Below are 21,794 nucleotides of genomic sequence, written 5' to 3' on the forward strand. Positions count from 1 at the left end.
AGACAGTCCTGGTTGTGTACAGCTTTAGCACCAAAATGCATGGCTGTTACAACACAGTGCTACTCTACTGTACCAACAACAGCAGGAGCAAACAGATACGTAATTATCTGCACATGCGCTGCATCTTCTTCTAGCGCTGGACTGTTACTCTTTAATGACCCCCCCGAATTGTAGTATGTACTAGAGTGGTTTCGTGGGGCTGTTGAAGCCTTTCGCCTAGTTTTCGCCATTGTTTTCATACCTGAACTGTCTTCAGTGCCATGTGGACATAATCCACCAGCCCACCCTCTAAATAATCCACCAGCTCCCAGAGACACAAAGAGATAACAAGCATTATTCAAACATAACCTTTTTTTTTCGCGAAAGACCAGAGCTCAGTTAACAGTAAGCAACCTGGGATTTAAGAAACTCATCATCACTTTGAACAAATGGTATCACTTGCCATGTTGTCACCATTTTAGTGGCGTGTCTCTCCCTGCCCTGTATGATGAGTGTCGTAAAGGTGTTGTGAGGGACGTGGCTACAGTCCAGTGTTTCACCACCGCTACGGACCTGTGGTCAAGCCGCTACATTTCACTGACGCAGATTTCAACATGAAAGCAAAATGTCTCCAGACAATTTTTCCAGATCACTCTGGGCAGAACATAGCTGCTGGTCTGAGACAAACGACTAGGCCTGTCACCATAGCAAATTTTGCTGTGCAATTAATTTTCTCAGAAATTATCGCGATAAGCGATAACATTGCACAAAGCGATAATGTTGTCATTTTGAGACTATTTTCAACTAATATAATGACAATGCCATAATATTGCAAATACACCCTTTCAAAGATCAATAAACTTTAATTTCTAAAGAACATTTTACACTGGAACTGGAAGAAATTTTAAATAAAGCAAAAACAATAAATCCAATGGACTCACAGTATCATTAACAATGAATGAAAAGCAAACACAACCAAAAACAATAAGTATGATAGAAAATAAAAGTCTCTGTTCAGCAAACAAAACTGCCCTTCAAAAAATATATTAAAAAAAATATTAAACATGGGGCTCAGACAGGAAAACCTGGCAAAACTGCCAGTTAGTACCATTGTATTAAAAAAAACTAGAAAAAAATACTGCACATCGTTGCTGTTTGTGAAGCTGAAATATCTCCCTCATCACTGCGTGTCAGACTGATCGATGAGCGGTGAGTGAACCGCGCGATGCTGCGGCGCGATGCTGCGGCGCGATGCTGCGGCGCGATTCTGAGCCTTTTTCACATACACCGGGACAAAAATAATGCGGCCCACTGGGCATCCTCCCAAACCTCCCGATTAGCCAGCATTGCTCTTGATGTGTATTTCAGCGTGAGAAATCAGAGGTTTAGCGTGAAAGCCACTCAAATGTGCGAGTCTCGCGGCCATTGCGTGAGAGTTGGCAGCCCTGTAAAACAAATGCGACAAGCCGGCTCGCACAGTTTAAGTACTTCGCTACGGTCTCGTGCTGCAACACACTGCTGTCAAATATGACACAAGAGAGATCTCTCTGCAAGAAACGAGAGCATATAGTCGAGATACTCCATAGTGAAACCTGTTGTCATACACAGTCTATGGTAAGGTAAAACTAATGAATATTATCATGGCCAGGAAACTCATCTTGCAAATTTTTTCTAATTAAATGACTTTGCTTATCACAACAGGCCTACAAATAGCTACGTGGGACCTGGGTGAAGAGAAACTAGTCTATATTACCACAGACAACGTTTCAAATGTCACACTGGCTCTCTCTCTCTCTCTCTCTCTCTCTCTCGATAGAGTTATAATTGTGTTAAATAACTGAGATCTCAATTTTAATCAAAATAATCAAGATTATTACTTTTGCCATAGTCAAGCAGCCCTACTCACCTGGTAAGTCTCCAGAACCGGCCATGACTGCAGTCAGACACTTGTCAGATCAGTCAGGGAGGACCTGAAGAAACAGCGCTCTCAGCATCAATACATCAGAATTCAACACATTTCAGGAGAAATTACTTCCAACCAGCTACTGGTTATCAACATTTCTCATCATAAAAACTCAAAAAACAGAAATCATAAAAGAGACAGATGGTAAACAGCTTCCTACCTTCTTACTTGGTTGCTGTGATCAGGACTAGCTGGAGTGGTGGCAACGGTTACATTGGTCTATCTGAGGTATGCAAAAGCTTCTTGCAATGCATTATGGGAGATCAGCAAGACCACAGGAGCAACTAAACAGACAGCAGAGATAAAGGAAAACTCTTATTACATTAAAGTTACAGAGTTCAAACATTTCCCTGTTTTGAGTAGGGATATCATGATTAACCAAGTTCATAATAAATCACTACGATTATTTATTCTATCATCGCCTTCAATAAAAGATCACGTGTGAATTATCTCATCAGATCAGGAAGGAAAACAAAGTTAAACAACATCCTGTCCCCGCTTGTTTTCCTTTGTTTTCCTTCTGTGTTTTCTTGGGAAAGTATGACAGAGGAAGAATTTTCAGAAGTGTTCATTAACTGGGTTAAACGATGCACGGCAGTGTGCAATGATCTGCAGAAGAAAACTAATTTTATCCCAGCTATCCGTTCTTATTTCTTTATTTCCACCGTTCCAGTGTTATGTGTCCAACAGCAGCTCTTCTAGTCAAAGTTAGCAAAATGTTTTTCCTGGGTTTCTAAATTCTCTACTCAGGTTGAAAAAAACATTATTCAAAATCATTTTTAAAAGTAGTTTCCGGAAAGATGCCTCCCAATTCCAGGTAGAAGTCCTGTAGCCTTTTCCACCCGTTTTCTCTGAGAGAAATCCAGAGTTAATATGCAGGATTTGTTTATTCTTTACACAGTCGAGGGGATTTAGTGGAGTTTTCTTTACATTGTTGTTATGTTTATTTTGTTGTGTTGGCATCAAAAGATAGAAATAAATTAAATTTAAAGACCTATAAGGAGCGTTCATGTGATTTTACACATTTATAGTCTTGGGAAATTAAGGTGGAATAATTTTCATTATTTCTCTAACAGTAACTGTATTGAGGACGTCTAAAATCGTGACATCTCTAGTTTTGAGTTGACATCAGGTGTTCTGGTTTTGGTATCTGGACTGGACCGCTTCACCGCTGTGGTGAAGAGAGAAATGAGAAGTAGATGGGACAAACTTAACACAAATAGCTAGAAGAAGCAGAAATGAGTTTCCTTTGTTGGGTATGTCCTGGATGCCCAACTTTGGAGGTTTTCTGGACACGCACACCTGGGACAAGACCCAGAATTCACTGGAGGGTTTACATATCTCAACATCCTGCAGGATCCACCTGGAAGAAATATCACTGGGGAAAAGGTTGTCTGGAAGACCCTAGTTAAGCAACTGCTGACTCCACCTGACCTCAGAGGAGCAGAGGGAAATGAATGACGGACAAGAAAAACAGCACCTTGGAGTTACACGTCCCCCTAACCTATTTAAACAGCTAAAACAATGAAAGGTGTGACGTACTGAAATAAAAATACCAACTATTCTTGGAGTAATATGCTTTCTGTTTATCACACTGGGGAGGCTGAAGAATTGAGTCACTGCTACACATGAACATGCCTGGATAAAAATATGAAGTCACAGTAAGAAAGCAGCAGTGACCAAAATGAAGAATAAATAATTTATAATGACAACAGAACCTGAGCTGTTATAAAACTGTAGTGATCAGCACTGAGCTCCAGGATTATTCCAGACACCCTGCATTACGTAACTCCTGCTGCATCACTGACACGGCCTGAGCTTTAGTAGGGACTGCATCCAGCTGGTTAAACAAAGATTTCTTATCTAAATGTAAATTTTCTATCATTTCACAATTTCTTAGTGTATTAAGGATGACAGGATTATCAAAACCTGAGACACCTTTAACACAAACACAACAATCTTACATAAACATCAGCAAATAGGATGGATGCGGGCAAAATAAACATGAGACCATTTAACACAGCTCAAATAAACAAGCTACCACTAAATTTGTCTAATTCAGAGATAAACTGAATGTTCTTACACATAAAACCATCACAGCGGGATATAAATAAAAAAATAAAATAAAATCTGACTGACATGAGCCACAGCCCCCAATTACCCCAAGCTCAGGACAGCCATGTCTCGTATATCCTATTTAAATATATTTAATTCTAAATAAAATAAACATATGCTGGGTGACTTATTTTTTGGTGAGTTTGCTGCCTATTCCTTCAAAGGAATGAGGGAGCAGATTCAAATCGTGTAAGAGACTTTGACTCAAACAGAAACCAATAAAATCCATTTTAATTAACCCTTAAAAAAGACGAGAGAAAACAGCTTGTTGAAATTCTTACAATGGCTAATCCAAAAATATTTACAGTCACTTAATCTACCGAAAAACGTTTTCATTTTACTATAAGGCAGTCTGGGGTCGCGCGGCAGAAAATAACGGAACCAGTGGAAAGGATGCCAAACAGCTGGCGACTAAAGACGTTTTGACAGCTAAGCTATAAACGTAGTCTGATTTTTATTTATCTCACCGGAGGTAATGGCGGCTTCAAAGCAACGGTAGAGACATCGTTGACCCTCCAATGTCGATTGGTAGATTCAGGGAACAACAGAGCAGTTGAGTAGCAGCCATTATTGTGTTAGGAATAGAAGTAGTATAGCTTCCTTGATGCGCTGTCCTTCAGGTTGTTCTCGCAGAACATCGCGAGAGTTGACATTGGTACGCCTGCCTTCCCATCCTCCACATTCATGATCATTCCCAAGAAATGAAGATGACAAGACAGATATTTTAAAACATAATAATAATAATAATAATAATAATAATAATAATAATAATAAAAATAAAAATAATAATAATAATAATAATAATAATAATAATAATAATAATATATTTTTTTGTTGTTTTTTTTTTTTGTTTTTTTTTTGTGGAATAATGATTAATTAGAAGATGAAAAACACATTAATTTGTTCTGGAGGGTGATAACTGCTGGAAGGAATGATCTCCGGCACCTTTCTGTCCTGCTTTTGAGTTGAAGAAGTCTCTCACTGAACAGCTTTGTTGTTTCTCCTCTGTGTTGGGTTGATGGTGCGAGGAATCTTCAATTATTTTCAGCAGTTTGTGCATCATTCTTTTGTGGGCAATCAGCTCCAGCAGCTGCAGAGTAATCCCCAGCACAGAACCAGCTTTCTTGATGAGTTTGTTCAGTCACGTTACAAAGCTGATGCCACTTTCCACAATAAGTTCATGCTTCACATGAACTAGTTCAAAATTCAGTTCATTCAGTTTAAAATGAATAGTTCACGTTCGTAGTTCACTATTTCAATTTTGAACTAGTTCAAAGCTCATTTAATTTTAGATGTTTTAAGTTGGAACTGAGAATAAAAGACTGAACTTGAGAAACCTGTAACTAACCAACCTGTTGCTGGGAAGTCATACCCCTGAAGGCTGCAGGCAGTGTTATAAGGGTCATTTTTAAATTAGAGTCGATATGGCTGATGTTCTAACTTGCTTTTTAAGTGCAGACAGACAAAACGTCTGTGGAGTTTAACTGTCTGAAACTTCTGCACGCAGTTTGTAATATTCCCGTAAGTAATCATAAAGCAAAACACACGACAGAAAGGAGAGAAGCTGCATCTGCAGCTTTACTTGGTATTACTGAGGAGCATTGCCAGTGTAACACCAAAATCTGTGACCTATCAGAATCTGTGACCACATGGGGAGAGGCGACAATGTAAATTTCTCTGCATGTTTGTCTTAGAAGACGAGCAAAGTCTTAAAAAAAAACTTGTATTTAAGTCTGAGTTCATTGCGATGCTGGTACAGTAAAGTCACACATTTTATCAGAAATGGTGACCTAGGTCACCCCTCTTATAGTCTGGACTCTTCCAATATGTGACCCTCACATTGACAAGAACACAGAGGTCACCATTTCTGATATCTATCAGAATGTGTGACTTTACTGTACCTGCATTATAATGAACTTAGACCTAAATACGAGCTGTTTTCAAGACTTTGCTCATCTTCTAAGATTTACATGCAGAGAAATGTACACTACTGCCCACCTGTGGTCACAGATTCTGACTGATCTATGATCCAATTCAGTGAACGCATTCATTTGAGAGTACAGTCTCCAGTGGTGTTCCAGCGCTGCTGACCACCATCTCAGACACACAACCTTTCAGTCTCACAAACTAGGAGGTGCAGGATCTCTGAAGCAGGTAGATTATGGCATCTTCAACACCAAGAACTTTACGATAAGCAAACTGTAATGGGTCCTGAAATGCGTTGACTTGCTTTTTGAGGTGAGCCAATAACAGTCTCTGTAGGACTTTCATGATGTTAGAAGTTAGGGCAACTGGTCTGTAGTCAGTTGGTTGGGATTTTCTTAGGTACTTGAACAAGGCAGGATGTTTTCACAGCACAGGGATGCTTTTCTGGCTCTGGCTGGTAATGTTTCCATTGCCAACTTATGGGGCATTGGCCAGATCTAGCCAGAGCACTACCAGATCTCCCTTGTTCTCCCTTTTATCTCTGAGGAGCTGTGTAACCACACCTCAACACCACCTGGCATACCAGGAATGCCTCCTTTCTGCACTGAGGTGTCAATATATCCATTCTTCAGGAAGAAGTCAGCCAGCAGCTTAGCAACAGTTCTGAAGAAAACCTTCCCCTCTAACGATAAACCCCGCTCTGTTGGGGCCAGCGTTTTCATCTTGGAGGACTGTGGGATCACCACTAGCTGAAGAATCTCATCGATGCAAAAATCAGTGTTCTGCACACTTTGACCCTACCATCCGACATAACATAACATTCCTCCGCATGTACAGGTTCCAGTTCACATGTTGCAGACACCAGTGCAAGCCTGTCGTGAAGGACAGTCATAGCAGGCCTCCTAGTAGTCCTGGTGTCTTCGTCTCAGGACACCTTCTACATGGCCTGTTTCTGACATCCCTCGTTAAATGAAAGTCGGCCTTCAGTTATGAGATGGCTCACTCCAAATACTGGTTGGAGGAGCACCAGGCTGAAGTTGGCCTATAGCACAGGTTTTATCCAGATCAGTTAAACATGGCGTGCTTGGAGCAGACGCCAACTGCTAACTGGCGCTGCTAACCAGACCCCTGACTGTCATCACCTGGGCTACCAGAAGCCCCAAAAAAGAATCAATATGAGAACCAGCTGTTTGGTTTGGCAGAAAAGATTTGGTGATTTTTTTCATGGGCACAACTCACATACCCAACTATACAAAAATACTTTTTGTGATGAATAAATAATCAGCAGTGTTTTATATTCCGCTTTTCTCTGCTTTTTTAGTCAAGTGTCTAATCTGCTTAAAAATGAAGTGAATAAAAACGTATTTGTTCATTTGTCTGTCCTAGCTGCCATCAGACATGAGGCAGGGTAGACTGTGATCAGGTCACCAGTCCATTACAGGATGGGAAAACATGCCAACTCCACACAGAAAGATCAAATCTGAACGGAGAATCTTCTTTCTGTGAGGTCACGCCACACCTCTGTGCAGCTAGACCTGTTTATTAGTTTAATTGTAGTCAGAATGGATTGTTCTAAACTGCTAGAGTAAAATAAATAAATAAATAAATAAATAATAATATTGATACCCCAAACTGATAAATGTTTTAAGAATCCTGTAAACACTCATTTTTGGTTGGAGTCATTAGTCGTGGTTTGTCTCTATCTGGTGGTTAACTCAGGTAAAGCAGCTTCTCTAGCAACCTGCAGCCAGACTTCTACTTTCTGAAAGTTTTTTTTTATTACTAGAGAGACCCCCAGGGAACACAGGGAGATTTTGATTTTTGCATTCCCTCGCAATGAGTTTGGCGATCTGTGATGATCTGACAGAATTACACGGTCACGGGAGCGCACACAGCCTGTTAAAAATCTGTTTCTTTTGGTGTCTGCATCTGTTCCTCAGCATCAAACTGATATAATACACGAATACACATGGCATTATGTCCATGTTTACAGAGGAAATATACTGTTGTTAATGTAGTGCTTAAACAGATTAATTAGAAGTTTGCTGTAATCAGAAAGTTTCAGGATGTTGATGCTTTATTGTTTTGGCTGCATACGTTTTGCTTCATGTTTGTGTTTAGGGCAGTTGATGTGATTTATTACATAAAGTCTACTTTCCATTCATTTTCATGACTGGGAATTATTGGACCGTTTATTATTAAGAATGAAGCCATTGTTAATTGTGTCAACAATTCTCCCGGCCACATTTACCATCGCTTGCTGGGTGATCCTGAGGCACTTCCAGGCTAGCCAAGAGATGTAATGCCTCCAATGTGTCCTGGGTCTTGCCTTGAGGTTCCTCCCGGTGCAACATGCCCTCATCAATCCTGACCAGATGCAGAGTGACGACAGACTAATGCAGAGTCCACATCACTGCAGACGCTACACTAACCTATCTGTCGATCTCCTGCTCCATCCTTCCCTCACTCGTGAACAAGACCCCAGGATACTGAACTCCTTCACTTGGGGCAGGACCTCATTCCCAACCTGAGGAGGACACTCCATCTTTGGAGGTGCTGATTCTCATGCCAACGGTGTGATGAAGCAAACATCATGTTCAAAAAGCAGAGACCCAGTCCTGAGGACACCAAACTGGATCCCCTCAACACCTCAGCTGATCATAGAAAATCTGTCTATAAAAGTTATGAACAGATTTGGTGAGAAAAGGCAGCCTTAGAAAAGTCCATCCCTCACTGGAAATTAATCTGACTTACTGCCGGCAATATATATGTATGTATATAGGTAGGAACCAGATTTTCCATAAAGAAACTTTACTAGACAAAATGCAACACAATACTCATTTATTTGACATAAAAATATCAGGAAGTAAAAGAAGTTACTTACTGACAAGTGCCATGATCTGACCACCACAAACTGAACAAAAATATCAGTACTTATGAGACTGTGTCTTCACCTTGGCCATTGAATTTGAAACCGGCACGTAGACTTTAATCTCTTCTGTACCCTCATCCTGAGAGTACATTCTGTTAGTGAAGTACACCTTCCTAATATGGCAAATGAAGGTAAAAAAGAACAGGTTTTAATTATATTAGGGATAATATAATCCCAGTAGTACAGATAGCATCAAAAGACAGCTGGTTACTCCTCTGGGTACTAGCCTGTAAACGCTGTTGCACTGTTTCTATAGGCCCTCCTGGTAATGTCTGAGAAGCTGAACTGAATTTGGGTCCAGCCATTGTCAAGCCTCATTGGCACGGTGCAGTAAAACGTGTTCACTTGCATCCTTCTCCGATGGTTAAATGCTCAAAACAATTGTGAAATGTTTTTGTCATCCAACACCTGAAGAAGAAGAAGAAAAAAAAGAAAGAAGTAAAACAAAGATGTAGATGAGGATAAAACTGGTGATCATGAATTTACTGTATGTCAGATACACAAGAAAAGTCCTGGATATGTACGAGGATTTCAAAGGTGAAATACTTATTAAGGTTCTTAATAATCAAGGCACAAAACAGAAGTTTTATGCCAAATGTCTACTTGGTGTCTACAGGAAATGTTATACGGTGGTGCTGCAGGGGAGCGATGATTAAAAGGGAGGATGAGTAAGACTAATTATTGAATGAATGGACTTAAGCTGATGAATATGTCAACAGAAATTCACCTGATGTTTGTTCCCTCAATCTCCAACAGTGAAGACCTTGAGTCATTGTCTATGAGTTTTCTGATGCAGCCAGATTGGTTTTGTTATAAATTAAGACAATTCTTTTTTTGTAAAGGAAAGCTTTGCAAACATTAGTTATTGGAGGTCTAAATACAGATGATGTATTAATGCTAGGGTTTTAATTCTGAGAATGAAGTCAGGGCGTTTACTTTTAAACATATAAACAATTAAATTATTCACTGACAAGATATGGGCCCAGCTCAGCTAATGAAATGGTTTAAATGTTAAAAATAACCAACACAATCTTACATAAGACGTCAGCTAGTACAACTAGCAAGTTCATTATAGTTGGTTACATATATACTCTGTGAGGTACCTTCACGTCCCATAGGTTAAGAAGGTTGCTGCCTATGCTGTATAAAACAGACAAAAATCCACTTTGAAAGGTGTTTTTAAACATCTTACTTGATTTTAGTACAATTAATTTCGTCCTTGAATTGTGTCACTGATGACGTCACCATGTCTGCATATGGTTGATAACAAATTGTGTGTGTTTTTTTTTATATTTGCTTCCCTAGTCAAGAATATGCCAATTAAATACACACACACCCACCCACACACACAAAACCACAACTCCAGAACAGTCACCATGGGGACAGTTCCCAATCTGTAAGTGTGTCCTTCAATTGTAGAGTCTGCCTGTAATTGGAATATTTTAACTTTAAATAAAACTGGGTATAATTGTAAAGAAGACAGCATACAGGCCACAATTAGAAACTTGTGGATTGTAATATGGACAAAATGATTTCTGAATAAAATCAAACCATTTCTTTGGTAAAAGGGTCTGAATATGAAATATTACTGGTTAAGCTCTGAAAGAAAAACAAGTCTTTAAAAAAGAAAAAGACGAACGTAGCTTCATATGTGGAGGGCGGGAGCAGTAATTACATACCAGAGTTCAGGTGTTCTGATGGCAGATAAGCAGGTTTGGACACTGTTCGTGGAGCTGGGGGCCGCCCACCTCCTAGGATTTGCATACAGAGGAGCAGGGCGCCTCCCTCTCAAGTTTGCTTTCCGTGCAATCGCTCCTCCAACCGGACTTTCCTCTGCAGTTTGCCGTTAGAGGAGTAAGTCTGTACGGGGTGGATCACGTCTCGCTGAAAGACCGCCTCACGAGACCCAAGAGATCCATTTGCGGAGTTTCTCTGGACGTTGTTCCGCTTCTTGTTGTCCTTTCGGTGTCTGAGCTGCTTTAACCAACATGTCTGTCCAGACGAGCCAGAAGACGACGACCCGGACTTACAGGACAGTGAACCTGGCCTCCTCTGAGCCAGTGACCACGGCGGTGTCATCCGTGTCTCCTGTGACGCAGGTGTCCTCTGTGCCGTACACGGTGAACGGTTCCTACGACACAGTGCGGTACCTGGTTCCGGTGCAGCAGGCCGTGCAGCAGCAGCAGTCCTTCGTCCTGATGCAGCAGCCCATGATGTCTCAGCCCATGATGTCTCAGCCCATGATGTCTCAGCCCTTGATGCAGCAGGTGATGTCCCCGGTGTACCTGCAGACTCTGCCGCGTCTGAGCGTCAGCAGCCAGGACTCCGACGTGGTGTTCCAACAGCAGAGCGCGCTGGAGGTGAGGTCCGAGAAAGAGCTGCCAGAGAGGCCCCGACCTGGTGTCAGAGCTCACATTCTGTCAGTTTTCCTGCAAGGATGTCAGACTCATTTAGTTCAGGGGCCACATCATAATCTGATCTCACGTGGGCCAGAGCATCATAATAACCTATAAATAATTAAAACTTTGTTTTAGTACGAAGTCATCTACATTATCAAGATGTTTACATTTAGATTTTTATTAGATTATAAAAAAAAATTATGATTGTATGTATAAATATAAAATATACAATTTAAGAAATTAAAACTTTATATATATATATATATATATATATATATATTCAATTTCTTCTGTGTTTTAGTCGTAGTTCATAGTTGTACATGTATGACTACATAGGAACATACATACATATTTTTATGCATGTATGTATGCAGGTACATACATGCATACATACATGCATTTTATTTATTTATATTTATTTATACATATTTACACATGTATTACAACTTCCAGATCACAAATTCTCTATAAAATCATGAAACATTCAATCCCAGGTATTTGGAGGTGAAAAATCTAGTACTTCACATTATGATCAGAGTAACTTTTCCAGATATTGAAGTTTTTTTTAAATGTACGTAAGTGTACTTTTTCACATGTGTGTAGTAATCCTGAGTAGTAAAACTGACCCATCTCATCATACTAACTGAGGTCAGATGTATTAAATCAGAAAGATAAAACAAGTTATTCTCCTGCCTTGGAAATGTTTTACATTTAAATATTCAAAACAAATCAGGAATTACTTTTATTAAAATAAACAGTTAATATCTTCAGTGACATTTTCATATTCACCAGATTCATCCTCAGGGCTTGTTTTGGCCCCCAGGCCATATGTTTGACACCCCTGTTTTACAGGATGACGTTTCTGTCCTCCAGAAACATTAAGGGGTGGCACATTGAAGATTTATTTTGGTTAACTGATAATGAAAAACAAACTAATAAAACGAGCTACAGTGCTGATTGTAGACCAGTAACCTGTTAGATTTACTTTATCAACACATCACAGAAATGTTCTTTCTGAGCTAAGATGATAAAACAGAGCAGAGTTATGGTGCTGGACCATCAGGAAGTTTCCATCTTTGTTCAGAATTTCAGCTCCTGCATGGATCATGTGTGTTTTGATGGACATTTTTGTGGCTCTGATGGACATAAAAATGAGCTGATAAACAGCTGGATGTGGTCTTTGTCGTCTGATTTGTGTCCAACTTGATTTGAGGGCGAGTTCATAAATCAGTTTTAGCTCACACCGAGCTGTCAAACATCTCACTTCATTAGTTTGTCCGTCTGGCCTGTGGTGTGTGATGGGTGGTTTTGCCTCAGCAGGGTGGGCATGTTTCCCATGTGTCAGCAGCTTCTTATTTTTCACACGGTGCTTTGGATTTTCACAGCCGTTAATCTGAGGTCAGCAGAATGTGACCGAGGTAGAGATGGAGGGATTGGAGGCTGAACTCATGTTATGGAAGAGGAGAAAATTTAAAGATCACTATGTTTTCTCTTTTTGTGCCATGAATTTGAACGTGGAATGAAGAATGCTTTGCCGTTAGGATTAAATGAGCCTTTTTAAAAATGTTGCAGTAAATAGAATCAATAAAGTTCAGTTTCTGCTGCTTTGTAGAAATTTGATGCATGTTTTCAGTGTAATCTGATCTGCTGTTTTTAACCTCAGATGTGTAAACACACAGAATCGAGAATGCTTTGAAAATAATAAATATGACTTTTAAATAAATAAATGTATAGATGATCAGATTTCTTGGTGTGATAGATTCAACAAGGTGTTGGAAACATTGAGTAAATGGTAACTGGTCTGTATATATATAGCTTTACAATATATGTCACATTCACCCATATACACACACATTCACACACTGATGGCGGAAGCTGCCATGCAAGGCGCTCGACCACGACCCATCAGGAGCAATTTGGAGCTCGGTGTCTTGCTCTGACATGGTGCATTATTCTGCTGGAAGCAGCATCAGAAGATGTTACTCTGTGGTCATAAAGGATGGACATGGTCAGCAACAATACTCATGTAGGCTGTGGTGGTTAAACCAGACCATGTTGGTACTAAGAGGCTCAAAGTGTGACAAGAAAATATCCCCCACCATTACACCAGCAGCAGCCTGAAGTGTTGATCCAAGGCAGGATGGATCCATGTTTTCATGATGTTTCCACCAAATTCTGAGCCTAGCATCTGAATGTGGAGCTGAAATGGAGACTCATCAGACCAGCAACGTTTCTCCATCTTCTATTGTCCAGTGTTGGTGAGTCTGTGTAAATTGTAGCCTCAGTTTCCTGTTCTTCATTCAGTTCAGTTCAGTTCAGTTCAAACAACTTTAATTATCCCCCAAGGGCAATTCAGTTTACAGTCTACCAGAGGAGTAACATAAAAAAAATCACAAACATAAACATTCAGGTACTGTCAGTGGCAATCAATGACCACATAAGCAGTGAACATACTGGTCGCCATGGAGAATAAATAAAACAATAAATCCAATGCCTGCTATGTCTACTTGCTGCCAAACAGAATTTGTGGTTTAGGACGAAGTCATAATCTCTCTGGCCTTCTGGATGATTCTTTTTATACAGAGAGCTATGGTCAGTCATCTGGACTCCTATGATCTTGGAGCATATTTTGACATTTCTGCTGAGACTATTCTTGTCCTTCACCAACAATCCGTAAAACCAACAAATAACAAATGTTCTCAGCTGACAGGAGGCACCCGGTGTGGTATGTGTGTCCAGAGATGCTGTTCTGCAGACCTTGGTTGGAACCAGTGCTTATTAGACTTCCAGTTACCTTTCTGTCATCTCCAACCAGTCTGCCCATTCTCCTCTGACCTCTGACAAGACAAGACATTCTGGACCAGACAACTGCTGCTCACTGGATATGTTTTTTTTTCAGACCATTCTCTGGAAACCTAGAAGATGGTTGTGAGGAAAATCCCAGTAAATACTCAACAACCATGCTACGTTCAAAGTCACTTAAATCTCCTTTCTTCCTCATCCTGATGCTCAGTTTAAACTTCAGCAAGTCGTCTTCACCCCGTTTACATGACTAGACGCATGTAGTTGCTGTTATGTGATTGGATGATTAGATATTTGTGTTAACAAGCAGTTGAACAGGTTTAATTTATTTACCGTGGGTTTGCAGTCTTGATGAAATGATGGCAGCTTTCCTACGTGTTGGGTGTGGAAGTTCTCGTCTCTAACTTAAAGCTTAAGTCGCCATCGTTTTGTGCATGTTTTTCTTTCTTTTATTTCATTTTATTGGTATTTATTTAAATCAGTGTTTTCTACTGGTGATTTTATCAGATCGGTATGTTTGGTGCATGTGAGTGGATTCATTGTTTGATGTTGTAATATCTGTAGGACCTGTCTGCAGTCATAGTTTCCCTTTGGGGACAATAAAACGACTTGAACTTGACCTTGAAACATGAGGCATGCTTCTTCTGCCTGATTCAGCTGCTTCTACGAGAAACATTGTTTTTAAACACACACATGTTTTCCAGCTGCTGGAAGTTTACGTTTCAGTCCAAGACAGAGACATCTCTGTGGTCATGTTAGATAAAGAACTCTTCCAGAAAATCTCCGAACCTGGTCGTGTACCATGGTTCAGTATGAGGAGAAGCTCAAATCCTATTTCCACTGGGGATGTTTATAAAGAGACAGATATCTGATCTGATATTCATCAGTCTGGAGGAACTCCTGTCAGATTGGCCTGTTGCCAGTTGGTTAACGTCTCCACAGACGGTCTCTGCCAAAGTCTGATGTGGTGAAGATACTGTGAACCTCCAGTGACTGATCCAAGCTGTGCTGCAGGCCTCACAGTTTCTCACCTGTTAACATGGCAGCAATTCAGCTCCGAACCTGGCAGGGTTTGGCCCCGTGGAACCGTTCCTGCTGGATGCATCCGCCTCTGTTCCCACAGCAGTTTAGACAAGGTTTCATTTATGGGCTGTAAAACATTTGAATGATTTCTGCTTTTCCCTCATCTTCTTCGTCTTTCAGAAACATGCTTCCTAATTTGATTTACATTGAGTCTGTTTGGCTTTTAGCTTGTCGACCTGTTCATTTACTAAGTCATGTTCATTCTGCTCGTATAAAATTTGATAAAGAAACTGCCACGCCTTGTCTGACTGAGTCAAGGTGACAAATCCTGACTGTATAAACACTCCCATCGTTCCACCTGATTGGACCATGACTCGATTATTGTCTGCATGTTGCAGCCTTTTCTTCAAGTGAAGCATCTGCAGAGTTACACGAAGTCCAAAAGGAGTTTATTAAACCTTGTAGGTCGTTATGAACTTTTTTTGTCCTCTCAGGTCATGTTTCCTTCAGTTTCTGGCCACCGTTCTGATCGTGTTTCTCCATTTGGGAGGATTTATGTAAGAAAGTGTTTCTCTGAAAGAACTTTGAAATTCCAATTTTTCTTTTAAGGACAGCTGGACTTAGTCGCTTCCTGCCTTAGTGTGGCTATTGATTACCTACAGAGTGCATTTAATCAGTTTCTGTGTGACCTCAATCCGGATCTCCATGCAAAACAAACAAACAATAAAAAAAACAATTTCATGGTCTTTTCTAAGTCTCACGCTCAGCTCACATCCTCTGTTTTACCTTATCTGGAGATGACATTGAAAAGGTTTCATGTTTGAATAGTTGGGCATCTGGCTGGACAGTAAGCTTCTTTCTTCTGAATATCAAGCACCTGATAGAAAAACTAAGAATTATACTTGGTTTTTATTATCAAAATAAGTTGTTTTAAGTGGGAAAAGGCTTATATAGACAACATTTTAAGTGTTGTAGACTTTGGTGACACTATTTAAATGCATGCTTCATCATCTGACTCTGTTCATCATGAGTTTTATCTCAAATTTCTTACCTATCACACATCATCATTTTCTTTATAATCCAGTCTCCTGGCCTTCACTGACCCTCAGAATAAAACATCACTGTTTAATTTTTCATCTACAGAACTATCCTGGATCAACTTCTGTTATATTTAAAAACTTTATACCAATTAGGAACTTTTCTAATGGGCCTTCATCCAGACTGCTGCTACTTAAAATAAGAAAACATGACTAAACTCGGAAGATTTGCATGTTTATATTTTGCACCATTGTCCTGGAATTCCCTCCAGGAATTTCCTCCTTAAAGCTCAGTCTCTTTTTGGTCAATTCAAAGTTTTATTAGGAACTAATTTAACTAGAGTCTATAAATGCTGCTGTTAAGATGATTTTATTGGTTTTGCATCTGTTTAGTTTGATTGTTTGCTGTGTTTCATGTGTGTTGACTGCTCTAACATGCCTTCTGGACCAGGTCTCCCTTGAAAGAGATGATAGTCTTGAGGGACTTCCTGGTTAAATACAGGTTGAATAGAATAAGTAAAGTTTAAAAATTTATCCTGAAATAAACCAGACAGATGTGTGATGTCTGGAGCGCTGGTTTCTGACTCCCTCTTCTTTCCTCTCTCCCTCTGCTGTTGGATTTTTTAGAGCATCAGTGGGAAGTCGTCCTCAGTGTTCAGCCAGTCGTCCAGTCCCGTCAAGAGTCCTGCACTCAGTGTCGAGGAAGAGGAGGCAAGAAAACACACACATACTCAAGCAACCAGTACACGCGATACTGAACACTCAGCTCAGCAGAGAAGCTCTGATGACTGGAAAATGAACAACAGTCTTTTTCCATCTTTTTGCTAAAAGTTTTCTCTTACTATTAGATTTTGTAATGATAAAACATTCAAAGACTGACGCAGTAGTTGCAGCACCCACAAACATAGCAGCACAGCTACAAGTTGAAACTTCACGGACAGCTACTTAACGTTAATGACCTCAGCTGAACACATCATAGCGTTGCAGGGAAACTTGTTATGACAAGTTGTAGCTGCTTTCATCTGAAAGTGATGGAAACAGAGAGAAACTGAAAGAGTTGCATCAACAGCAGGAGCCACAGAGGCACCAAAACTATGCCAAACCACTAAAAAGGTTAAATTCATGCAAAAAAGAAGGCTAGGAGCTTTTGGTTCTGTGATTTCTAACCTAATCAAACAGGAAGTGAAGCCCAAAACTGCAGAAGTTCATTTTGCAGAAGGACAGAGGTGGTTTGGAGTCAGCCAGTTTGGAAGAGACACACCCATTAGCATTAAGCCTCAGCATGGGAACACGCTGGTGTGTGAAATTATTGCAGCAAAGCAGGAGAGGCTCGAAGTTTTTTGTGGAGCTTGGGGGCAGCTTGGGGGCAGCGTGCAGCTCCACCCTGCTGCTAAAAGCTTACAGCTGAACTTTGTTGATCACACTGTTAGAAACAAACCGCACAGGTTGAGCGTTAGTCTGAGGTGTGTCCATCGCAGCGTAGGTGGGGGCATTCTTTTGACCTTAGCGTCATGTTTTTAACTGTTGTAACAACAGGGAGGTTCTGTGATTTATGGCACGTCTCTGCCGTTTGACACCTGATAACGTCCGCGCTGCGTTCACATGGAGAGAGTTACATGATGGTGTCATGTACTGTACGAGAAAGAAGCACCTGAACAGAATGCAGAATGCTGCTTTGTTGTCATTGTTTTAATTATTTACATCCCAAAACTAATTTCTCCTCTTATCCCAACCACCACCACCACCTTTCCAGCTTTAAAACTCATTAAGGAAAACTCGTTTTGATGTTACACCAACATTCATTCTGCACATTCCAGGAGTAGCTGTTGCCCCGCGGCCTCCCGAGGCTGAGAATACACACTTCATTAGTTCATGTTCCAGCCCAAATCATCCCGTTGCAGCTGATTTTTGCTTTATGGCACCACCTCACACACCAACAACTGGATATCAGCACACTGGCATTAAAGGAAAAGAGGGGAAAAAAATAGAAAGTGACAGAGCAAGAGATAAGACAAGAATCAACATCAGACTGACTATTATTGGCTGGTGAGATCTCAGAACAGAAACGGGATGATAAAGGATGATGGCTTAACCACTGTTGGGGGGGGGACGCGCTGAGAAAATCTACCAACATTCAGTAGTACTACTTTAAAGCTACATGTTTGCAAACTGCAGTCTGTGAGTAACCAGTAGGGGCAGTATAGGGACCAGTTTAACCAGATCTAAGGTCACAGGGTCGACTTGGTTAGGGTTACACACAGTGTGTTTGGTTTCAGATCCTTACATACCATCTATATTACAACTACTGTACTTTCTTCTTCTGTGATCGCAAATTGAACCCAACTCTAACCTCCTCCATTGTCCCCATGTCAGTTGTTTAGTTTCCATCCAACAAAAACTTAGCAACTCTATCTGGTCTGAGTTCTTCAATGCGACCCCTGGTGGAATCTTCTGGTAAAAATCCTAGTACACAAAGTATGAGAACAAATTTACTCGTGACTTAGCCGGTTGTCGATGTGAACACATTAGTATATTCTCTGCCTTAGAAGTAATTAACCTTTGGTGTTGATTGAGGTCCAGGAATGTATTTCAGTCTGTGATTTATTTCTAAACAACAGAAAATGTTTCACAATGTCCCTTTAAAGCTTCATACATGAAGCTGTTTGTCCATTCAGGGACAACGTACTAAAAATGGTGGCACAAATACGGCAGCTGCCGTGTATGTGGTCGTGCAGCAAGTAGATGTAAAAGGTTCATTTTTAGAGAATAAAAAAGTGATTGTAGTAAAGTGATTACATACCAATTATAACTATGTTTCAATTGGTATGTAATCATGGCTGTCGTCTGTAGGTTCTGACCCACTTATCGGCTGTCCTTGACCTAACCAAGGAAGTCTGTAGAAGATTTTATTGTTCAGTGACGTCAAAGTCAGATGAAGGTGGTTGTCGAGGAGACTGAGCCACCTCTTTGTGTTTTCTTAGGAAACAGGAAAGGAGTGTTTGTGAGTCCTGTGCTGCTTTAATTCTTACAGTTATGAGAGCTTTTCCAGAGCCGGAGTTGTTGCTGTTTATTATTGACTATTTTTGACTCAGAATGTCTGTTGACTCCCGACATCTGTCTGTAATAAAAACCTCCAGTGGGTTGGAGTGCTGAAATGTGTGTGTATGTGTAGGAGGGAAATGAGTTCAGAATCCATCGTGTTGGATTCATGTGTGAGGCAAAAGCTTGAGGGTTTAACCCATAAAGCTCCAAGCCATTTTTTGCTATTTTTATTTAGTTTTTTATGTAAAAAATACATGTAGAAGTTAAACCCTCTTATTCCCAGTCAACATTCAGGATGGCCTCAGTTGTCAGATTATGAGGCTAAAATGATGTAAAATGAATGTATCGATAGATATAGCAGCATAAAGACCAACCACAGCAAGAAAACAGAATTTACAAGAACACACACCAGAAACTATTTACATATTTACACTTTTTCCTCATTTGCAGTTATTTATGCTACTATTTACCTGCTGTCCTCACAAAACTAACTTCATCTCAGCTGCTTTTTCGCACCACCGTGCATCAGAAACATCTTCTTGGCTTTATTCCAGCCATAGAGGAGCATTATTTTTCTTCTTTTCAGACACACATAGAACTTTCTGCTCACTGGTTGATCTTTGGCTGCTCCTGATTGGACGTTACCGTCAATCTAAGCTCTCTGATTGGTGGAAGTGGCTTCATCATCATGTCCAGGTCTAAATAGAGGTCTCTTAGCAACATAGTAGTGATAGTTTCCTTTTTTGTTTATGATGAAAATGTGAAAAGTAATGGTGTTATCATGGATCATTCATTGTGGATTTACTATATTGATTTTCTGAATAAACACTTAATTTTTTGGCTGGATTGTAAACCTCCTGAACAGGATATAAATTCCTGGAAAACTTCTGTAGATCACCTAAAGCTCTTCATCACAATTCACCCCACAGAGTTACACACTACTGTTCCTGAGAAACTGCTGATGATATAAGCGATAGCACTCAGGGGATCTAGTGGATAAGGATAAATGTGAAGAAGGCCTCACCTCCTGACCTTGAGAGAAACTGGTGATAACACTGATTAATGGATTAATTATGATACACCAGTCTTATAAAACTGGGAGGGAACAGAGAGTGTAAGGAAATGCAAACTGAACAAGTCCAGAAATGAAACGGATTGAATGTCACATCAACCATGGAAGCCTCGTGTTGGACTGAATGCCAAGAATCAGAAGCTGGATGACAGAAGAAAAACTAAACAAATGCCAAAAAAACAAAACAAAAATTTAACATGACTTAACTCCACTGTGTTTTCACGGGACAGGTTTTTGTGTATATTTTGGCCTCTCATCATGGGTTTAGCCAGTTTCACAGCTTCAGTCTTACCTTCAGGTAGGTTTGTACAGTAAGACCTTAAAACAACACTAGAACAGTGGTATAGATCCAACAAGTCGTCACAGTTTGAACACAGCCCTCATTCACGGTCCTATGGCAGAAAAAAAAACCTTCCAAAACCAACAGGACGGACTAAATCTGAGGATGACTGATGGCTAAATGGAAGGTGTGACCACGAAACCAGTCTCTGAAAAGCTGAATCCACTGACTTTGTCAGGCATCACAACGAAGACAGATTATTGTTTTTATATGTTTGGGAAACATTAATCTGATACATATTTCTCCAAACTGCAGAGGAGACATCAAAGTAACGTTAGGGAAACTTATATTCTGATCACTTTCATTTACATTTATCTTCATATTAATACACTGATTCAAATAAATTCTCAGGTTAAGTTTCTTCTGTTTATGAAGACTGTGTAGAACCCAGTCTGACTCCAGGTGAAGGTTAGTTTAGGCTATAGTCTGACTCCAGCTGCAGTCTTTTTGAGGTGAGAGCTGGTTTAGACAACTTCAAACTGTTTTCATGCATGCACTGTCCACATGCTCAGCGCTGGCAGGGTTTGGCCGAGAGGGGTGTGGGCCAAGACTTTGATTAGGGTAAAAACACTCTTGGAGGATGAATCAATGGAAAACCGCTTCTGCAGACTCTCATACTCTGTTGAACCTGTTTACCTGCTGTAGCATGATAAATGACAGAAAGACAACTGGAGCTTTATGGATTTTTTTCCTCACCAGTGGTTTCATGAAGAATTTCTGCGGCAGGAGAAAATGTGTTAAACAGTTTGTCAGCTTCAGTTACATTATTAACCTCATTTAACTCACTCAGAACTTTAACTCTTCCACTTATTAAACACAACAAAGTGTGACTGTAGCACTCACACAGTCAGCCATCTGCAGGTTGGGACAGGCTGCAGACACACCTGTACACACACCTGTATGCTGGATTATTTATGAGCTGACAGAAAAGTTTGATTTTGGATCTTGGTGCAGTAAAATGAGGATTTTACACAGTAAAAACTGAATTTATGGGAAGAAAACTCAGCTTTAGGAGGATAGAGATGAAACATGTCTGTACTTATACATGAAAGTTGTTACAGCTCACAGTGAGGGCCTACATAGATAATTACTAAGAAGTGCTGTATGGGTGAATGCGCTTTGTTGTAAACACTGACAATCAGAAAGACTAACAGTTCTTTGTAA

The 21,794-nt window shown here is 40.2% G+C and overlaps 2 protein-coding genes and 1 pseudogene across 4 annotated transcripts in view; 1 reads left to right on the plus strand and 2 right to left on the minus strand.

Moving 5' to 3' along the window:
- Positions 1-10,677, minus strand: part of LOC121654997 (putative monooxygenase p33MONOX) — a 28,799-nt gene extending 18,122 nt beyond the window's left edge. Inside the window, exons 1-3 of one of the 2 annotated variants that reach the window (XM_042009417.1) lie at positions 10,595-10,677; positions 2,103-2,226; positions 1,886-1,949 (exon numbers count right to left, since the gene is read on the minus strand). In XM_042009417.1, the coding sequence (XP_041865351.1) occupies positions 1,886-1,910 (25 nt within the window). In that variant the 5' untranslated portion in view covers positions 1,911-1,949; positions 2,103-2,226; positions 10,595-10,677. Of the gene's footprint in view, positions 1-1,885; positions 1,950-2,102; positions 2,227-4,524; positions 4,677-10,594 lie in introns of those variants that run through there. The other variant, XM_042009416.1, reaches the window with a different exon arrangement.
- LOC121654651 lies at positions 6,493-10,102 on the minus strand (annotated as a pseudogene).
- A 129-nt stretch (positions 10,678-10,806) lies between the features above and the next one.
- The window catches only part of pof1b (POF1B actin binding protein), a 45,500-nt gene continuing 34,512 nt past the window's right edge, over positions 10,807-21,794 (plus strand). For both annotated transcript variants that reach the window (XM_042009397.1, XM_042009398.1), the window contains exons 1-2: positions 10,807-11,275; positions 16,804-16,887. In XM_042009397.1, the coding sequence (XP_041865331.1) occupies positions 10,904-11,275; positions 16,804-16,887 (456 nt within the window). In that variant the 5' untranslated portion in view covers positions 10,807-10,903. The remainder of the gene's footprint in view (positions 11,276-16,803; positions 16,888-21,794) is intronic.

The sequence above is a fragment of the Melanotaenia boesemani genome, chromosome 15 (assembly GCF_017639745.1).
Source record: "Melanotaenia boesemani isolate fMelBoe1 chromosome 15, fMelBoe1.pri, whole genome shotgun sequence".
Classification (NCBI taxonomy): Eukaryota; Metazoa; Chordata; class Actinopteri; order Atheriniformes; family Melanotaeniidae; genus Melanotaenia; species Melanotaenia boesemani.